Raw genomic sequence first — 21,834 nt, forward strand, 5'->3', positions numbered from 1 at the left:
CTGAAAGAAGAGATAAATCAGATTGATGCAGTGGGACTCACTGAGGTTTATTTTCCAGGAGTAAAATGCTCTACTTCATTTTTCCTGCCTCGCTGATGTATTTCCCTTGCTGATAAGGGTTTTGGTGGGTGTGTGCGCACACACACACACACACACACACACACCCCCTATTCCCTGTTAGCCAAGGGAACCAGATATTAATTCTCTTTGTCAGTGAAATAAATTGGAGTAATACATGACTTGATTTCTAAAAATTAAAACACACATGCACACACACACACACACACGTACATACTCTTTAGCCCTCAATATAGGAATGCTGATAGTGGATCATGCTTAATATTTCTTCCAGGACATGACTTTATAAGCCTGTTCACTCCAAATGCTGTGGCAGATACGTTTCGACCCTCCCACTTGTCGTGTCACTGTGCCCCTGACCCACTTCTATTTGGTGGTCTGTTTAGGACAAGGTCAAATTTTATATTAGTCTGTTGTTAATGGAAGAGCATGATAATTCTCCAGGCCTTTATCGTTGTAAGTCTATAAACTGCAGTTCTGGCTGTAAGGGTCCAATCTAGATGGAAAATACACTGCCATGTGGCTGGATTATTCTCCTGACTTGACATTTCTTCTCGGAAGTTGTTCTCACATTGTGAGATTCCAGCAGGTCTAGCGGGGCTTTCAGTACAGTGCCTCGATTAGCATAAAGAGCCTTAAGAGTCTTGCTGGCCCAGGCTTGTGTAGAATTCACTTTTGAGATGGAATGGAAGGGTGGATAATGGAAAACCCCAGAAAATCCCCAGATAATTGCTTTTTGGCATAGCAATACAAGATGTTTTCCCACCATTAGATTAGACTTTTTAAAGTCAACTGTGCTCAGATTGTCTTTAAAATGACTTTGTTTTCTCTCATCATGTTGTGCCTAACTTTGGGGCTTGGGAGTCGGGTGAGTGCATCCTAATGGTGACTCAGGAAGCCAGTTGGTGCCTAACATGTTCCCATAAACGACACACAAAGGGGAGAACACATGGGATCATTGGCGATAGACTATTTTAGCATCTGATACAAAGTAACTCCCCTTTGGCCCTGAGCGCATGTGATGGGCCCTGGGGATGCTCCCTGAACCCCCTCTTTTATTTAGTGTATCATTTCTTGTGACCCTTTTCGTGAATTATCCAGACCCCTGACTTCCTCATCTCCTCTTTCCTGTTCATCTTTTGGCTACTTCCCTTTCTCTCTGATAAAAAGTGCCCACAGGTGGCATGGAGCAAGGGATGAAGGCAAGCTAGGTTTGCTGTTTGGTAACGGCTCTGGGGTGTGCGCGCGCGCGCACGTGTGTGTGTGTGTGTGTGTGTGTGTGTGTGTGTGTGTGTGTAAAGGCTGAATGAGAGAGTAGGTGGGAATTCTTGGTTGAAATGAGACTCAGTGAGGCTCCAGGGGTTTCACTTCTTCCTTATCTCTTGCTTTTCTGGTACTTTGGATAATTGGGAGTAGGTTGCAGGGGTGTTTTTCTCTGTCCCATCCGCCCTTCTAAGCCAGGAGCCTTGGGCAAGTGGGTAGAGAAGAATTAGAGTGTAGGGCTCAGAGTTTTCTCTCTACATTGTTCACCCAAGGATGAGTCACCCCTCTTCTTTTCTCTCTTACCTCACTGAATCATCTCACATTAAAGGAGCAGATTCATTTTCAAAGATCCACTAAAGTAAATTTAGTATTTACTTGTAAATACAGAGTTAAAATTGAGCCAAGAGTGGACAATAAACGGAATGTAAAACTCCAGAGAAGATTTTTAAAGGCCAAAGATTTAGAATATTCAGGGCTGAAGGCTCCGGCAAGCTGTTGTAACTGCCAACCCTTCTCCAGGCGTCTTCATGCGGGATATATGTGAGGTGCTCTTGGGGAAGAAAGAGTGTAATGGATACAAGCCACAGGCCCCCTCTCCACCACCAATATTAACATCTTCTCTCTCGGCCCTTAGGATGACTGAAAGGTGATGAGTTAGTGACTTCTGCTTGAGGAAGCCCTCCTAGGTTTTTGGTTATTTGCACATCAATAGGGAAAAGGTCTGGGGCGGAAGACTTGAGGACACCTAGTCATTGTCGACATTGACCTGGTGGTCTCCTGTGTCCATTGATTGTTCTCTGCTGGATGTTGGGTTATGGCACCAGCTCCTCTAAGAGAATCTGTGACTCTTCAGATTAGGACAAGCCCGGCCTCATCGCCTCCTCACCAGGGCGAGGATACTTTAAGGAGTCCTGTGCAACTTCTGTTCCAAGTGGCTCAGCGTGGTTTCCCAGGGAGGGGCCTGTAGGTCTGTCTTTCCTAGTATCTCTGGACTTACCCTGGGAGGAACTGGAATTCCAGCTCGTCCCAGAACCATCTCTTTTGGCCTAGGGAGGATACAGGGATGTGTGGGCTAAAGCAGCCTAGCGGGGGACTCACCCCAGTTGAAACCAGTAGCCAATGAGGGCTCAAGCAAGGGAGATAGTGGTTGTGCTTACTGAGAATGGGAACCCAGTAAATCCTTTTTAGCTGCTTGCTAGATTGCAAACTGCATTCCCATCCTTCTGTCCTTTTTTCCCTTTCATGCTTCCTCTTCCCCTCCTGCTCGCCCCCTCTCATTTTTCCTGATCATGTGATGCTTTTGATCTTCCCATGGCACCCCCAGCCCTGCCTCTGCCTGCCCTGTGGTGACGTTTATGACAGAGCTGGAAGAACCCTGAGCTAGGGGTTTCTTCATTTGAGCTCAGTTCACTGTTAAACTCCCAAATGGGATATAATTGGAAGGGTGGGTGCAGAAATACTTCCTAAAGCTTAACAGAGTTTGTAAAATGGGCTACTTATATTTTGGGACTTTATGTCTACTGGAAACCCAGGTAGAAGTAGGACAATGAGAGAACACAATTTGTTCTTCATGCACATTTATTCAGCACACGCACTTACTGGGTGTCTTTGGGGTGTTTAGCCTTATGCTGGGTGCTGACCTTAAGGAAATGTGTAAGAGCCCCTGCTCATTACAGTCTGTTTGGAAGATAGGCAGACAGGTGAGCAAATAAGAACAATAAAGCCTAATCAGTGATCTAATAGAAGTCTGCCTAAGGCAAATGGGGCTACACAGGTCGGAGCAGGCAATTCTGCTAGGGTAGGGTGGTACCAGGGAAAGGCTTCCTTGAAGGCAGCTGCCTTATTTTCCTTGTGGAAAATGACCATGTGGCTTCCCTTAAGCAAGATCATCTTGAGCCGGATTCTCATTGGCTTATTCTCACCCAGTTGACCCTTTGGACAATAGGAAATTGATTTTTCCAGGAGTGTTTTTCCTGATGGCTCTGCTATGAGGGACATTGTTGGTCCAAATTGTACGTTCATATTCCACCAAACCCATTTGCTTCTCTTCTGTGTTTTCTTAAAATTTTTATTAAAGTATAGTTGATTTATAGTTAGTTTCAGGTATACAGCATAGTAATTCAGATATATATATCAATATATATATATTCTTTTTCAGATTCTTTTCCATTATAGGTTCTTACAAGATATTGAATATAGTTCCCTGTGCTATGCAGTAGGTCCTTGTTGTTTATCTATTTTATATATAGTAGTATGTATCTGTTAATCCCATACTCCTAATTTATTCCTCTCCTCCTCTCCCCTTTGGTAACCATAAGTTTGTTTTCTATGTCTGTGAGTCTGTTTCTGTTTTGTAAATAAGTTCATCTGTATTATTTTTTTAGATTCCACATATAAGTGATATCATATACTTGTCTTTTTCAGTTTGACTGACTTTCTTCTGTGTTTTTAATCTCATTTCATGGCTGTCATTCCAGTCACCCAAACCAGGGACCCAGAGGCCACCTGGCTTGCCTCTTCTCTCCCTCTACAGCCATTGATTCTACCTCTGCAGCTGTTCTCAAGTCTCCCCTTGTCACCTGGCTCAGGCCATAGCACTGGTCCAGGCCCTCATGGTGTCTTGCCTGGGATTCTGACTGGTCTTCTATCTGTTAAACCCCCTCCGCCCTCTTTATAGTCCACTATCCACACTGCCATTTTGTCCTAAAATTCCCCTACTATATTTAAACTCTTTCATTGGATTCCCTTCGGGTTTCAGGTTGAAGTTCAAATTTCTTAACTTGCCATCTAGGTTGTTACCACCTAAGTTCTTCTCAGCCTGGCCCTTGACAACCTCTTTAGCATTACTTCAGGCCACTGCCTGCATCCTCCTCCCCTCTATGGGCCATGCCCCATTCATCTAGCTATTAAGAAGGTCTTACTCTTCACTGACATATTACGCTGTTTTAGGATTTTTCTGCCTTCATAGGTGCTGTTCCTTCTGTGTGGAATGTCTATCTTTTCCTTCCTGACTTCAACTAGCTCCTACTCATCTTTTAAAAGTTTGCTCTAGTGTCACCTCCTGTGGGAAGCCCTCCCTGACTGCCCAGCCTGGATTAGATATGCCTTCTCTGGACAGTCTTGGCCATAGCGTCCTCTACTCACCTGTTACAGAATTTAGCTTACTATATCATACTTTTTTATTTACTTATCAGTCTTCCCTACTAGAGTACAAGCTCTTTGAGGCCAGAGTCTGTGCCATTTTTCATTTTAGTATCCCCAGGATTTAGCACTGTGATGGTATTTACATAGTAGTTATGTTTAGAATTAATATGTGAATGAATGATGTTCTTTCATCTGGCTCAGCATGAGTCCTGTTATAAAGTGTCTATAGAGTCCAGAAAGGACAACATGGGGGTGGAGCTTGGGAAAGAACTTTCTTCCTTCCTTCAGAATAGGCAGAGTCTGCCCATCCTGGTAGATTTCACACTGCCTGTCCATTTCCCAATCCAACACCTACTCGCCTTCCTGTGCCCTTCACTCAGCCACCTGAGAGCCAACTCTTTTAAGAGCCACATTCTTGAAAATAGAATCAGGCCTAGAGTGAGGGGCTAGCCTGGGCCTGGGGAAGTGCCCTGAAGTCCAGGGATCTTTCTTTTCATTTTTTGTGCCATGTCATCTGATGGACCAGGGCCCTGAGCCCTGCCAAGCAGGGTCTGGGATATCTGCCCTGCTAGCTCCCTCTTATCATTGGTACCAGAGTGTAGGTTGTGGTGGTGGTGGATGCGTAGGATTGAATGGAGGGGGGGTGGTGTTTCAGAGCCCTTGCTGATGTTTGAGTGCACAACTGTTTTCTCGCCAGTTGAAAAATATACTTTCTGCTCCTCTTGAAAAACTTTGCAGAATTCAATTCCAGCTTTATTTTCAGCTGAAGGAGAGCCTGACTCTGAAAGAGACTTTAAAAAATTCTAGTCCACAGTTCACACAAGCAAATTCCAGTGAACACTTTCATGAATGGCCCATTTGGGGAAGACGTCAAATAGCCCTGGAGAGTCTGGGCTGTCCCCTCCTGTCAACATCAGTGGGAGTCCCCGCAGCCCGACCACCGTGAGCCTCTTTTCAAGGTGACCCATATCTCTGCTTAATGGCATCGGGATGGATGAAAATTCCACTATCTTTTATTAAAGCCTAGAACTTCTGGAATGAGATAAAAAGGAACTTGATTTGCTATTCTTTTACGTTGACAAAATTTATACAGATCTTGATTCTTAAAGGTTGGGCAGAAAAAGGGCCATCACTCTGCTTGACCTCATTGTCCTCTGGATTCTGAGTCTGTCTTATAAATGTGCTCCAGGGTAAAATTTGGTAAATGAGATTTCTGCTGCAAGGCGCTGGCTACTTCTAAACTCTAAAGGACAAAAATCAAATCGCCTCGTCTTGCTTTTAGCTGTCATGTAAAAATAGTTGCAGGCTCTGTTTATTTGCTGTACCCCACATCCAGGTCTTTGGAGCTCCCTCGCCCCAAGCTTGGTTTTGAGAACCCCTACAGACTTTCAGGGGTCTCATGAGGCAATTGCCATGGTCATAACCTTGATGCAGATGGCTTATTGGACATTGGAATGGACGGTTGTCTTTGGGCATCTTTAAACGATTCCTCAAACATATTTAAATCTTAGTAAAGATCACTGGTACATCTTAGATTTTGGAGTATAGAGTGGTCTGGATTAGAAAAAGACCAGTGTTTTACTTTTCTTGTAAAAGGAACTAGTCCAGAGGGCCAAGGAGGCCTCAAGACAGTCTTTGTTTTAGCCCACTAAACTTAGCCACTTTGTTTTACCAGGAAAATGCATCCTGCATTTAAGGCATGTAGATAGAGTATTTTAATTTCCACTTTACAGATGAGATCATTGAGGCCCAGATCATTTAAGCAGTTTGTTGGTGACCTCAAGCAGGCCAGAGGCAGAGATGGGATTTGTATCCAGACTTCTTTACTCTAAGTTCAGTACTCGGCTCTTTGCGTTTCTAGTTTTAAGGGGACCTACCTGCCATCAGCTGTCCTTCCCCTATCCTAGAGCAGACTAAAATCGACTAGTATTGTTTCCCCACCTGCCCACGGATTAAATTCATTTCTTATTCCCCTGGCTTTGGAGAAGGTAGTACATGGAACGACCATTTGACTAGCTTGTCTAGTCATTTAAAACCCGAACCAGCTTAGTCTCTGCTAGGATCAAACGACAGGGGGCTTGGGAACAGCCTGAGCCATAAAGTCAGGGAAACATCTTGATTGCCTGGTGTTATCTGGCAGAAAAGCCTTGGGCCAGAGTGGGGAGATCTGGGTTCTAGACTCTTAGCTGCCTAGGCACTCTGTGCCTCAATCTCCCTAGTTGTAAAGCAGTGCTAAGACCTGCTGTACCTGCTTCACCAAGCTATGATTAGGGTCAAGTGAAAGGACAAGGGAAAAGTGCATCACTGCACAGATTTGAGCATGTCGAGGTGCTTTTTTGATCAGCGAATCTTGATTGCGAGGATGGCCGAGTGACTTGCGGATGTGCAGGAGGACATGGAGGGTGGGCGTCTGCTTCTGACAGGGTAACTCGTGGTATGAATGTCCGAGCACCTTCAGGACCTGGTTGAACCTGTCTCTCCTGTCTTCCACATGCTCCAGGCTGGGGGAAGTTTGCTCGGCTGACCAGAGCACTGACAAGCAGCAGGGGTGTCCTGCAGCAGCTGGCTCCCAGCGTGCAAAAAGGCGAGAACGTCCACAAGCACTCCCGCCTGGCCGAGGTAAGGGCAAAGGTTTAGCTCAGCTTAACCCTCACTTCCATGGGGTCCCTGGGCTGAGAAAATGGTCCACAGTGAGTGTGATTGCTTGGAAGGGACCTTCAGAACCCCAGACTCTTGTCTTGGCTGGTCTATACACCACCATGTGTGACTTTGGGTAAGTGATCTAACTCCTGTTAGTTGTGTACTCTCAGATATGTAAAAGGAACTGCAAACAACTCCATTCAAAATTGGTTGAGATTACAGCTGTCAGCTGACTCTTTTGAAGGAGTAGGGAAGGAGCTAGAAGTGCTATATACATGAAGGGGTTTTTACTTATAAACCATAAACAATTTTGTTATTTGAGCAATACATACTATTATAGGAAAAGAAGATACAGGAAGCAAAGAGGAAGAAAATAAAGATCACCTAGAATCCCACTAACCAGATAACATTGTTATAATTTTTGTGGGCATGCCTTAACTCTTTTTTGCATTTAAGAAATATTCTATTCCTAAAGCCTAAGAAATACATTTTTTCACATTAATGAAGTTGAGATGTATCTAAGAATCAATGTGTATATTTAAGGTGGGTTGTACTGCCTTTTCTTCATTTTATAAAGTTATGAACATCTTTCCAGGTTAATAAATATACTTAAAATTATTGCTGTTTCCATAACCTTTGTAGTAAGGAAAACTCATGGTGGTGGTATTCTCCCTTTTGCTGGCACAAGTGAGAGGCTGGGAAGCCTGGACAAGATGTTTGATCAGGCTTAATGCACCCAAATTATTATTATCTGTCTTTGGTGGTCCTGCATCCAAATCACTGTTATCTCCCTTTGGTGGTGCCTGGCCTTTTTTTTTTTCCAACTAGACCAGGGTAGGACCAATTAAGAGCATTATACATTCCATGTAGCAAATTTCCATCTTACCCAAAGATGACAGCGTTAGCTGTCTCTCTGCCTGGTGGTGGCCAGTCAGTTCCTGATCTGTGCTGAGATGACAGGGCACTTTCTGACCTGCCTCTTGGCTTTCATATCCCTGAGGGAGAAACTCCCAGCACGGTGCAGCTGACAGTGGGTGCTCTGCATATGTGCACGGAATGTTGAGTGGGTTGAGTACAGAAGATGTCCTTCTAGCAGCCAAAAGCTTCTGCCAGCAGTGGGAATGGGGGCATTCATTTGTGTCGTGTTAGAGAAGGTGAGATACTTGGATGATGGCAGCATCGTTTTTGTCATGATGTGGGCTCACCTTGTGGTAGAAAGAATAATAAAGGAGGCCCTTCAGCTCACAGCCTGCACTTTCTCTGCTCCGCTGCTTCTTTTGGTTAATGATGTTCCCTCCTCTCCTACTGCTCTCCACCTTGCTCACTCTTATCCAGCCACATTCCTTGCTGTTCCTCTTATACACCAGGCTTGCTCTTCCCCCAGACTTTTGTGTTCTACTCCTTCACCAGCTGCAAGTCTTTGCTCAGATGTCATTTTCTCTATGTGGCTACCTCTGTCAGAGATACAAGAACCAGTAGGATATTTGTATGTTAAGAGATTGACTGTAAGGAGGTGGTCGTGGGGACTGGGGAAGTCCAGAATTCGTGGGGCAGCTTGGCCAACTGGAAACTCTTGGGAGGAGCTGGTGCTGAAGTCCCAGATGGAATTTCTTCTCAGGGAAACCTCAGTTTTGCTCTTAAAGCCTTTCAACTGATTAGATGAGGACCACCCAGATTATGGCGTATAATCTCCCTTCCTGCAAGTCAGCTGTTGTAGATGTTAATCACATCTACAGAATACCTTCACAGAAGCACTTAGTGTTTGATTGAACAACTGGGTACCATGGCCTAGCCAAGTTGACACATGAAACTAACCATTACAGTTTAATCCTTGTCAGTTCGGCACCTGTATACATTTCCTTAAACCATACTTAATCTCCAAATAAAGATAATAACAAAGTCATACTTCCACCTAACATGATCCAGTTATGTTGCATATTACCAAAACGTACCAACCCTTTCCCCAGAAGAGGATGCAAAGTCCTCGGGTGAGATCTCCACGACTTGATATCCTGTAACTTAAACAGTGTGATGTAAACTTAACTCTTAACATCTTATGTTAGATAATAAGGGGATAAAAGAGGAAAGAAAATAAAAGTATTTGCCTTATATATACACTATATACTATATATATACACACAATATATAGTGTATATATATATACAAACATTAATAACAAAATAAGAAATACTCATTAACTTTTTTTTTTAATTTTTATTTATTTATTTATTTTATTTTTGGCTGTGTTGGGTCTTCGTTTCTGTGCGAGGGCTTTCTCTAGTTGCGGCAAGAGGGGGCCACTCTTCATCGCGGTGCGTGGGCCTCTCACTGTCGTGGCCTCTCTTGTTGCGGAGCACAGGCTCCAGACGTGCAGGCTCAGTAATTGTGGCTCACGGGCCTAGTTGCTCTGCGGCATGTGGGATCTTCCCAGACCAGGGCTCGAGCCCGTGTCCCCTGCATTGGCAGGCAGATTCTCAACCACTGCGCCACCAGGGAAGCCCACTCATTAACTCGTAATCCTCTCCTTAACCTGCTCTACGTTATGCTCCACTTAACGGCTTCCAATATACTATACAGTTTACTTATTTATTGTGTTTATTGTTCACTGGTATATCCCAAGCCTTTAAAACAGTGTCCAGCACATAGTAGATGCTCATCAGTAGTAAGTGTTTTTTTTTTTCCTTAATTGATCGAATAGATGAAAGAATGGAAATGATGTTAGTGTTTTTGTCTAACTGTCTGGCATGAGTAGTTGCTCATTGATTGGCAATATGAGGCAAACATCTGGGTCCCATCCCAGGGGCTACTAAATTTTAATTAACCTGGCTAGAGGCTTATGGATTTTATTGATCTTTTCAAAGAACCAAACTTTTGGTTTGTGGATTTTCTCTAATGGTTTTCTGTTTCCAATTTCACTGATTTCTGCTCTAATTTTAAGTTTTTTCTTCTGTTTAGTTTGGAATGAATTTGCTCTTCTTTTTCTAGCTTCGTAAGGTGGAAGCTTAGTTTATTGATTTTTGATCGTTCTTTACTAATGTATGCGTTCAATCCTATAAATTTCCCTTTAAGCACTGCTTTCACTGCATCCCACAAGTTTTGATAGGTTGTGTTTTCATTTTCATTTTGTTCAAAATATTTAAAAATAGAAGTGTGTTGTTTAATCTCCAAGTATTTGGGGATTTTACAACTGTCTTTCTGTTATTGATTTCTGGTTTAATTCCGTTGTGATCTGAGAGCAGACATTGTATGATTTCTATACTTTTAAATTTGTTAAGGTGTGTTTTATGGCCCAGTATGTGGTCTATCTTGGTGAATGTTCCATGTGAGCTTGAGAAGAATGTATATTCTGCTACCGTTGGATGAAGTAGTTCATAGATGTCCATTATATCCAGTTGATTGATGGTGTTGTTGAGTTCCACAACATCCTTACTGACTTTTTGCCTGCTGGATCTGCACATTTCCATTAGGGGGTGTTAATGTCTCCAGCTATAATAGTGGATTCATCTATTCTCCTTGTAGTTCTATCACTTTTTGCCTCATGTATTTTAATGCTCTGTTGTTTGCTGCATACTCATTAAGGACTGTTATGTCTTCTTGAAAAATTGACTCCTTTATCATTACATAATGCCATTCTTTATCCCTGATAACTTTTCTTGCTGTGAAGTCTGGTCTGTCAGGAATGAATATTGCAACTTCCACTTTCTTTTGCTTAGCATGAGTATGTTAAATCTTTCTTCATCCTTTTATTTTAATCTACATGTGTGTTTATATTTAAAGTGGGTTTCTTATCGACAACGTATAATTGGATCTTGTTTCTTGATCCACTTTGACAATCTGTGTCTTAATTGGCCTATTTACACCACTGACATTTAAAGTGATTATTGATATAGTTGGATTAATATTTACCGTATTTGTTGCTGGTTTTTATTTGTTGCCCTTGTTCTGTGTTCCTATTTTGTCTTCCACTTTTTTTCTGCCTTTTGTGGTTTTAACTGAGCATTTTATATGATTCTATATTTTCCCCTTCCTTAGCATATTATACTTTTTTTTACATTTTTTTAGTGGTTGCCCTAGAGTTTGCAGTATACATTTACAAGTAATCCAAGTCCACTTTCAAATACAGTGGTCCCTAGGTATCCACAGGGGAATATGTTCCAGGACCCCCACAGGTACCAAAATCCATGGATGCCCAAGTCTTTTATATAAAATGGCATGGTGTTTGCATATAAATTATTCACATCCTCTCATATACTTTAAATTATCTCTAGATTGCTTATAATACCTAATACAATGTAAACGCTATGTGAATAGTCGTAAATATAATGTAAATGTTATGTAAATAGTTGCTGGTGTGCAACAAATTCAAGTTTTGCTTTTTGGCACTTTCTGGAATTCTTTTTCTGAATATTTTGATCTGCACTTGGTTGAATCCACAGATGCAGAACCCACGGATTTAGAGGGCTGACTGTAATACTGTACGTAGTGCTTCATGGGTAGTGCAAGTACCTTGTAATAAAATACTACTAATTCCTCTGTCCTGTCCATTGTGTCATTGCTGTGATTCATTTCACTTATTCATAAGCATACATAAGCGTATATATGTATACAGTATCAAATACATTGTTGCTGTTATTTTGAACAAACTGTTTGTTATCTGTTAGATCAATTAAGAATAAGAAAAACTGGGACTTCCCTGGTGGCGCAGTGATTAAGAATCTGCCTGCCAATGTAGGGGACACGGGTTCAAGCCCTTGTCCGGGAAGATCCCACATGCCACGGAGCAACTAAGCCCGTGCGCCACAACTACTGAGCCTGAGCTCTAGAGCCCGCGAGCCACAACTACTGAGCCCGTGTGCCACAACTACTGAAGCCTGTGCGCCTAGAGCTCATGCTCCACAACAAGAGAAGCCACCTCAATGAGAAGCCTATGCACCACAGTGAAGGGTGGCCCCCTTGCTCACCGCAACTAGAGAAAGCCCGCACGCAGCAACGAAGACCCAGTGCAGCCAAAAATAAACAAAATTAAAAAAAAATTTTTAAGAATAAGAAAAATAAAAGTTTTTCTTTTACCTTCCCTTATTCCTTCTCCAGTGTTCCTCTTTTTCATTAAGTAGATCCAGTTTCTGACCTATATTATTTTCTTTCTCTCTGAAGAACTTCTTTATAAATTTCTTGCAAGGCATTTCTGCTGGCGACAAATTCCCTCAATTTTTATCTGAGACATCTTTATTTATCCTTCACTTTTGGAAGATAATTTTGCAGGGTACAGAATTCTAGGTTGGTGTTTGTTTTCTCAACACTTTAAATATTTCACTCTACTCTCTTCTTGTTTGTGTGGTTTCTGAGGAGACTTAGGATGTAATTCTTATCTTTGTTCCTAATAGGTTAGGTTTTTGGGGTTTTTTTCCCCCTCCAGATTCTTTCAGGAATTTTTGTTTGATTTTCTGCAGTTTGAATATGCTGTGCCTAAGTGTTTTTTCTTTTCTTTTCACTTATACTGCTTGGTGTTTTCTGAGCTTCCTGTATCTGTGGTTTGGTGTTTGACATGAATTTGGGGAAGTTATCCGTCATTATTGCTTCAAATATTTCTTCCATTTCTTTCTTTCCTCTCCTTCTGGTATTCCTATTCCACATGTGTTATACCTTTTATAGTTGTCCCACAGCCCTTGGATATTCTGTTTTATTTTTTGGTCCTTTTCTCTTTGCTTTTCAGTTTTGGAGGTCTCTATTGACATGTCCTCAAGCTCAGAAATTCATTCCTCTGCCATGTCCTGTCCACTAAGGAGCCCATCAAAGGCATTCTTTGTTTCTGTTATAGTATTTTTGATCTCTGGCATTTCTTTTTGGTTCTTTCTTAGAATTTCCATCTCTGCTTACATTGTCTGTCTGTTCTTGCATGCTGTCTATTTTACCCATTAGAGCCCTTAGCATATGAATCATAGTTTTTAAAATTTCTGGTCTGATAATTCCAGCATCCCTGCCATATCTGGTCTGGCTCTGTCTCTTCAAACTGTGTTTTTTGCCTTTTACTATGCCTTGCAACTTTTTGTTGAAATCTGGACATGATGTACTGGGTAAAAGGAACTAGGGTAAATAGGCCGTTAGTGTGGTATAAGATGTCAGGGGAGAGGAATCATTCTGTAGTCCCATGATTAGCTCACAGTATTTTAGTGAGCCTATGCCCCTGGGCTATGGACTTCACAAGTGCTTCTCAGTTCTTTCCCCATTTAGACCAAACAAGATGAGGCAGCATGGCCTGCAGTGGTGTATTTCTCTTTCTCTATGCCAGAAGCTAGAGCAATTGGGTATTTTTCTATCCTCACATGAGTTAGGCTCTGATAAAACCCCCCAAATTAGGCTCTGGTTAACTAGTTTCTCCGGAGAGCAGGCCTTTTTAAGAGGAACAGAGTGCTGTGGTGTTTTTAAAAATGGTTACTTTTCTATTCCTCTTTCCAGGAGCATGGGGGTACTTTTCTCTGATTTTTACTGTGAGAATCTGGTGGAGCTCCTGGAAGTAAAACTCACAAATGTGCGAGGCCCCTGCCCATGACTGGGTCCCCCTAGAATTTTTAACTCTCAGATTTGTCCATGCTGAGCCTCTAGCAATTTGCTAGTTACAGTTTATGCTTTCCTGTCCGGTACTAGTTCTTGTGGAGGTTTCTGCTTCTGGGTTTTTCTGGCAAGTTGTGATTCTCTGTATTCACCTGTCTGTCTCTCCAATTTTTGGTGCAATAGTTTGCCCTCTGACCTCACCTCTTGTGTGGAACTAAGAAGAGTTGTTGATTTTTCAGTTTGTACAGCTTTTTACTTGTTAGGATGGAATGACAATTTCCAGGCTTCTTACAACCTGCACCAGAAATTGGAAGTTGGCTAGTAAGTTTTCAACAGAGAAAAATCTTTTCCCTGTCTAAAGCTTACAGCCAGTGTCCTGCTGAGTTTTCTCACTGGTAAATGCCATTGATCAAATGGAGATTGAGTAAGAGTATGGATACCTCATTGAAACCTCTCCCACCTCCAGGAAAAAAATTGACGCACTGCACAAGTGGCTGGGAATAGCAGTTTTGCCTTTCAGTGGGTTGCACATGTGATTTTCAAGGCCAACTTATATCCCTGTTTGAACTCAGGCAATCTGGCTTTCGTCCTCACATTAGTCCTCTTGTCTCCCTCCTGGACTGATTCTAGAAAAGAAGGAAGCACGTACTGTGTGCCAGGATCTGTGCTGCTCATCTTCTCATTTAATCCCCTAGACATCTTGGAGCAGTTTTATAGAGGGGGAAACTGGGGCACAGGGAAGTTCATTAACTTGTTTGTGGTTCACCTGGCAGTAAGTGGTGGACTCTGGATTGAGAACCAGGTTTATGTGACTCCAAACGCAACCTGTTTCCCATCTGGGGCACTTCCTTCTGAGCACTGTCTCTTCTTCCCAGCCCTCTGCTACTGCTTATACTAGGGTTACCATACCTTCCAGCTTTAGACCTGATAGGGGACCATGGTCTCCCTCATCTCAGGATGGGACACCAAGTCCACTTCATCTGGCTATTCTTCAGCACTCCATCCTCTTCCCTCAGGCTAGTGTGAGCACTTGTTCTTTTGGAGGGCCAGTTTATTTTCAGATCTTAAATATATCTTATGTCATACATGCACCCTAATGTTCATGGCAGCACCATTTGCAATAGCCAAGACATGGAAGCAAACTAAATGTCCATCAACAGATGAATGGATAAAGAAGATGTGGTATACATATTTATAATGGAATACTATTCAGCCATAAAAAGAATGAAATAATGCCATTTGCAACAACATGGATGGACCTAGAGATTATCGTGCTAAGTGAAGTAAGTCAGACAGAGAAAGACAAATATCATATGATATCACTTATATGTGGAATCTCAAATACACAAATGAACTTATTTACAAACAGAAATAGACTCACAGACATAGAAAACAAACTTAGGGTTACCGAAGGGGAAGGAGGGGGAGGGATAAATTAGGAGGTTGGGATTAGCAGATACAAACTACTATATGTAAAATAGATAAACAACAAGGTCCTACTGTATAGCACATGGAAGTATATTCAATATCCTGTAATAAACCATAATGGAAAATAACATGAAAGCATATATATATATATATATATATATATATATATATATATATATATATGTGAAATGAATCACTTTGCTATACACCAGAAACTAACACAACATTGTAAAGTAACTATACTTCAATTAAAAAAAAATCTTATGTCAGTACATAGATCAGGCTAGAGGACCCTTTTCACAGGTTGAGTTCTCTGGGATGCAGATACTGAGTAACATCTGTGAAAGAAAAGGGGGAGGAAACAGCATTGGGCAGGGGGAGCATCAGACACAGTGCAGATCCGACTGAGGCTCTGCCAGCCCGACAGGGAGCTCTGCAGCAGAGACGGCAGTAGAGCAGCCCCGCACAGAGCGGGAAGGGCTGGGCTCCTCAACCACCTTCTTGCTCAGTTATTGGCGGGTGCCTCCCTGGGAAGCTCAGGTTTCTGTCCCTTAGGAAGCCAACAGGAGGCTGTCACCTAACTGCACACTCCACAGCGGGGCAGGGAATCCTTTCTTGAAGCAGGATCCACAGTCTGCCACCAGCTTGCTTCTCTAACTCTTTCTGCCTTTATAGGAAGGAAAGTCATGGTTGGTGTATGAGAGAGCATCCCTCCTGCTCAGCAGGATTCACTCTGTGGTCTTCATGCGGGAGCGATCCTGCTGGGCTGTGGTCTGGCTGGGACAACTCTTTGCTGCCCGCTTCTCTCTTCATGGAAAGGCTCGGGGGAAGATATGGACGAGAAACCATCTTTTCCTGTCACATCTTCTCACTCTTTCCTATGAGGGACTCAGGTCCAGATAAAATCTGAGCTGTGCGTTTGTGACGGCTGGAGTGCAAGCACACGCGTTCAGCCACATCACAGCTCACAGCTCACGGCACTCAGCATCTCACTGTAAGGAGATCAGGCAAATGCCGTATGTGCTGCTGTTTTTCATGTAGGTGACAGGCGTAGGGGGCTGAAACAGCATCAAATGTTACAGCCCACTTGACAACTTGCCGTGTGATTTCAGGCAAGTCATTTCACCTCTAAGAACTTCCATTTCTTTCTCTTTCTTCTCTTCAAATGGAGGAATTGTGTTCAATTGAGAATAATATGTACTTATAGATTTGTGAAGACTAAGGGAGGCTCTGAATGTGAACAAACAGTTTGGTATATAGTAAATGCTCAATAATGTTAGTTTAATATTACATTTTAATTTTTGGTTCCTTATATTGCTTTTAAAATTTTTCTCAAGAGAAGGAAATCTTGCTACTTGCAGTGACATGGATGGACCTCGAGGGCATTACACTAAATGAAATATGTCAGACAGAGAAAGACAAATACTGTATGATCTTATTTTTATGTGGAACTAAAACAAAGCAAAACAAAATAAACTCCTGATCTCATGGATTAGAGAACAGTTTGGTGGATGCCAGAGGCAGGGGGTGAGGGCAAGTGAAATTGGTGAAGGGGGTCAAAGGGTACAAACTACCAGTTATAAAGTAAGTAAGTTCTGGTGAAGTAATGTAAAGAATGGTGCCTATAGTTAGTAATACTGTATTGTTTATTCAAAAGTTGCTAAGAGAGTAGTTAAAAGTTCTTATTACAGGAAAAAAAATTAGTAGCTACATGTGGTGATGGATGTTAAGTAGCCTTACGGTGGAGATCATTTTGCAATGTACACAAATAATGAGTCATTATGTTGTACACCTGAAACTAATAGGATGTTACCTGTCAATTATATCTCAGTAAGAAAAATTTCTCAGTTTTCAGAAATAAAACAGGTTCTTTATTGGATTTTAAAACATAGAGGTATATAAAATAAAAGGTGAAACGTCCACTGTTTCTTGGAAGTAACCATTTTTAAACAGTGTATGTGTTTAGTAAACTATATATGAACAAGTGTTCATATATATTTATGTTGATATTTTTTTAACAAAAATGTTGTCATACTATTATATATATTACTTTCCAATCTGCTTTTTTTCCCACTTACTAGTATATTTGGGATATTTTCCTAAAAGCATATATCCCCTTCATTTTTTTTTAATGGTTGCGATGTATTCATTTCATGACTATATCCGAAGCTATTTAGCTGTCCCCTTGTTGATACATAATTAGATTGTTACCAGTCTTTGGTTATTAAAGATAATGCTTCAGTGAACCTCCTTGTATGTGTATTTTTGGTTTTAATTTAGAAACCTTTCAAATATTCAGAGTAGTAGATAGTAATTTAACAAGCATTCATTTACTTATTCTGTTTATATAGTACATGCTGACAATTTCTCACTTCAAATTCTTTTTTAATTTATTTTTTGTTTATTTATTTTTGGCTGTGTTGGGTCTTCATTGCTGCGCATGGGCTTTCTCTAGTTGTGGTGAGCGGGGGCCACTCTTCGTTGCGGTGCACGGGCTTCTCATTGCAGTGGCCTCTCCTGTGCGGAGACGGGCTCTAAGTGCATGAGCTTCAGTAGTTGTGGCACGCAGGCTCAGTAGTTGTGGCACGCGGGTTCAGTAGTTGTGGCTTATGGGCTCCAGAGGGCAGGCTCAGTCGTTGTGGCTCATGGGCTTAGTTGCTCCGCAGCATGTGGGATCTTCCCAGACCAGGGCTCGAACCTGTGTCCCCTGCATTGGCAGGGGGATTCTTAACTACTGCACCACCAGAGAAGCCCCAAATTCTTTTTTAAAAATTAGAATATTACAGGGGAATCCCCTGGTGGTCCAGTGGACTTGGCGATTTCCCTGCCATGGGCCCGGGTTCAATCCCTGGTCGGAGAACTAAGACCCTGCAAGCCACGCAGTGTGGCCAAAAAAATAAAAATAAAGGGCTTCCCTGGTGGCACAGTGGTTGAGAATCTGCCTGCTAATGCAGGGGACACGGGTTCGAGCCCTGGTCTGGGAAGATTCCACATGTCGCGGAGCAACTAGGCCCATGAGCCACAACTACTGAGCCTGCGTGTCTGGAGCCTGTGCTCCGCAACAAGAGAGGCCGCGATAGTGAAGAGGCCCACGCACCGCGATGAAGAGTGGCCCCCGCTTGCCACAACTAGAGAAAGCCCTCACACAGAGACGAAGACCCAACACAGCCAAAAATAAATAAATAAATAAATAAAAGATTACTATTAATTAAAGAAAACCAGGCATCTCAAGTTAATGAATTTAGTACTTTTAAAAATAAATAAATAAATGAATAAATAAAATAAAATATTACACGTAAAGTTGAGGTCCTCTTAGAACTTATTCCCAGAGGTAATCACTGCCCTGCAGTTGTGTGTCTCCTTGCTATTGATGTTTTGATATTTTTATTACTTATATATTTATCCCTAAAACACATATACTATGATTGTGTGGTTTTAAAAATGTATTTGCACAAATGATATCATACTGTGATATTTTATGACTTGTGTTTTACACTCAACATTGATTTTTGAAAGCTTTTTATTTTGAAATTATTATAGACTCACGGGAAGTTGCAAAACTAGTACAGAGGGTGTTCTCTACCCTCCACTCAGCTTCCCTCAATGGTAACATCTTATATAACTACAGTATAATAGTATACAGTAAAACTAACTACAGGAAATCAACATGTGTAGAATATTGTTAAACTAAAGATCATATTCAGATTTCACCAGTCTTTACATGCACTCATTTGTGCGTGTGTGTGCCTTTGTATATACATGTAAGTGTATATTTAGTTTCATAAGAAGCTGCCAAACTATTTGCCAGTTGCAGTTGGTTGTATCATTTTGCATTCCCTCCAGTAATGTATGAAACAGCCAGTTTATCTATATCCTTGCCAGCATTTGGCATTACCACTCTCTTTTATTTTAACCATTTTTATAAGTATGTAGTGATAGCTCATTGTGGTCTTAATTTGCATTTTAGTAATGGCTAAAGATGTTGAACATCTTTTCATGAGCTTGTTTTATAACCACATTTCCAGCTGGTGAAATGCCAGTTCATGTCTCTTGCCCATTTTCTAATTGAGTTCTGTTAACACCTCTTCCTTTTTTATTGCTTTAGAAATGGCAGCTTACTTTAAATCCTCTCTTTTGGTGTTTACTTTCCTCTTGTAGTGAGCTTATGTACAATCTGAGTTTTTTGGTGGGAGTCCAATGGGTCCCCAATTGACGAGGCATCTGGATGTGGTGGTTGAGTTTGCCTGTGCCATATTCATAAATTTTCACCTGGTTCAGACCAACTTTCCTGTAAATGTTTTTAGCCCTGGGGCTCCCAACTATGTCAACAACGTGAGTTTGGCTCCACACTCGTATATGGCACATACCTGGGGATCTGATCTCTTACAGATAATCCTTTTTCTACCCAAAAGCCTGGACAGATGACCAGTTTCTTTTTTATGTCTCTGAGATACGGGTAGAGACTTCCTGTTCCATGTCTCTTTGTTAGGGCAGCCCTTTGTCACCCCAGCAAGAGTATGTGGGTTCCCTTCCTGTCCCCTCCAGTGCACACCCAGCTCTAACAACCCCTGCTTCTGAAAAACTCCTGGGCTGTTTGGTTTCAGTTCCTACTGGCTGCTTTGGTTTTGCATTCCTGTTACGGTTCTGGCACCTAAGATTTTGAACTTTATTATTTCATTTTAAATGTTTGTTTAAATTTTTAAACAGCATCTCAATGTGTTTAGTGTGAATGGACAGCTTACCATATTTACTTAGTCTACTCTATTGATTGTTAGTTCTCTAAATACTTGTGCTGGTATGAATATAATAGATTACTAGAAGTGGAATTAAGGAGACAGAGGGTACAAACGTTTCAAACTGGGTAGAAACTGCCAACGTTCACACAACAAGGTTGTACTAGTTTACACTGCCAGTTTCTTTCTTCTCTCACCATTACCAATATTAATTGCTATCAATTGTTTTACTTAATCTTAAGTTTTAACATTTCAATTAATTTTTAAGGGAAGATCATCTTTTTTTTTAATGAACTGTGCAAGGATTTGGTCTGATAAATATAGAGACTGCCTTCCTTACATGCATGAAAGTGCTGCCGCCCATCAGTAGGGGAGGCACGAGGAGCACGAGACGGCCCAGCACCAGCCACCTCCGCAGGCAGCTGGACAGAGATGCAGAGAGCTCAGGTTTACTTACCGAACATGTGTACAGCTGGGCTTACTGTCCACATTCCCAGGTGACAAGCAGGTGTGCTGTCCTCTGCTGAGGGAGAGCAGAAGGTGGGTATGTCCAGTCTGAACTAGTGTCAGGGTCCCTAGTCTTTTTTGTCCCACAGACCAGAATCACCAGTAGAAGCTGCCAGGATGTATGTGAGCAAAGGTGTTTTTTCTGAGAAACAGGCTCTCTGTGACTTGAGATTTCCTGCCCCGCTTTTTTTTTTTTTTTTTTTTTTTTTTGCTTTTTGGTTGTTGACTTCATTTGACTCTTCAGACTCAGGGAAAGGTAACAACACTCAGTGGCATCTCACCAGCAACATCGCATTCTATTGCTCTGCACAGGAAAGTAACTTGGCAACAGGAGCTTCTGCCACAAGTACCTGGGTTTGGAGCTCATTTTGCCTCTTGCAAAGAGTCTTTTTAAACACTCTCAACTATCTCAATATGCCATAGGCTGTGCCTGGTAGTAAGTGTCATTTCTGGAGGTGTTTTGGGAGACCACGTGATGGCACGTGGAAGGTGAGCTTTGAAGTGTGGCTGGACTAATGGCCTTCCCATTGGCGTCCAGCTTTGAAGGGCAGCCTGGGCTTGGTGGCTCTGTGTGCACTCAGGGCCATGAGGTTCCTTCTGGTCAGCGCTCTCTTGTCTAAGGGCTGAAGTCTTATGGGCGGATTCTTTGCTTTTTTCCTAGGAGGGCCATTTTGTTTATTCAAGCAGGCAGGGGAAAACTCAAATGTTCCGCGATGCCAGGGATCAACTCTACACTTGATTTTGGTTAAAAAAAAGTTGTAAATGAACAACTGAAATAACGTTTAAGGATTTTCTGCAGGGTTTATTTTTTTTCCCCCCCTTAGAGACAGGATGATGTAGTGGAAAGAGAAGGGGATTTGGAGTCAGACTGACCCGAGTCCTGTCCAAAACTCCATTACATTCCAGCTGTGTGACTTTATAAAAGTTACTTAACCTCACTCATCTTTCCTCATCCTCATTAAATAAAGATACTACCTACCCTGAAAGACTGTCGTGAGGATTTGTGATGCTTTAAAAGACAAGCCCCATCTTATTTCTCCCTGCTTAAAATTCCTTTAACATTGTCTTGTTATTTCTTTGGATAAATTTAAAATTTACATTGTGACTTACAAGACCTAACTCACCTCTCCAGACTGATCTGCTAGCTCTCCGCTCACTCTCTGTGTCAGTCAGGTGGCATTCACACTTGTCAAGCTCTCCCCTGGGCCTTGGAAATGCCCTTCCTCTGCCTGCAACTCTTGCTGTGTCTCTTGGCTGGCGTAGTTCCTACCCATCCTTCCTTCAAGTCCCAGTGTAGACATCAGACCTCCCCTGTGAGGCCTTCCCAACTGCCCCTGCCCCACCTCAGGCCAGGTAGACCTCCCTTTCGGAAGCCCTCCTTGGCCTGGGCAGTTTCCTCTTTGACCACTCAGGCCCCTGGGAAGGCTGTTGTTTAATATTTGCTTCCTCCAACAGATGAAAGGTCCATGAAGGCAGGGGCGGTATCTCT

At 42.1% G+C, this 21,834-nt stretch overlaps 1 protein-coding gene across 2 annotated transcripts in view; it reads left to right on the forward strand.

Annotated features, from left to right (window-relative positions):
- Positions 1 to 21,834, forward strand: part of KCNH1 (potassium voltage-gated channel subfamily H member 1) — a 418,364-nt gene that overhangs the window by 50,569 nt on the left and 345,961 nt on the right. For both annotated transcript variants that reach the window (XM_036874642.1, XM_036874648.1), the window contains exon 5: positions 6,986 to 7,104. In XM_036874642.1, coding sequence (XP_036730537.1) covers positions 6,986 to 7,104 — 119 coding nt within the window. The remainder of the gene's footprint in view (positions 1 to 6,985; positions 7,105 to 21,834) is intronic.

The sequence above is a fragment of the Balaenoptera musculus genome, chromosome 1 (assembly GCF_009873245.2).
Source record: "Balaenoptera musculus isolate JJ_BM4_2016_0621 chromosome 1, mBalMus1.pri.v3, whole genome shotgun sequence".
Classification (NCBI taxonomy): domain Eukaryota; kingdom Metazoa; phylum Chordata; class Mammalia; order Artiodactyla; family Balaenopteridae; genus Balaenoptera; species Balaenoptera musculus.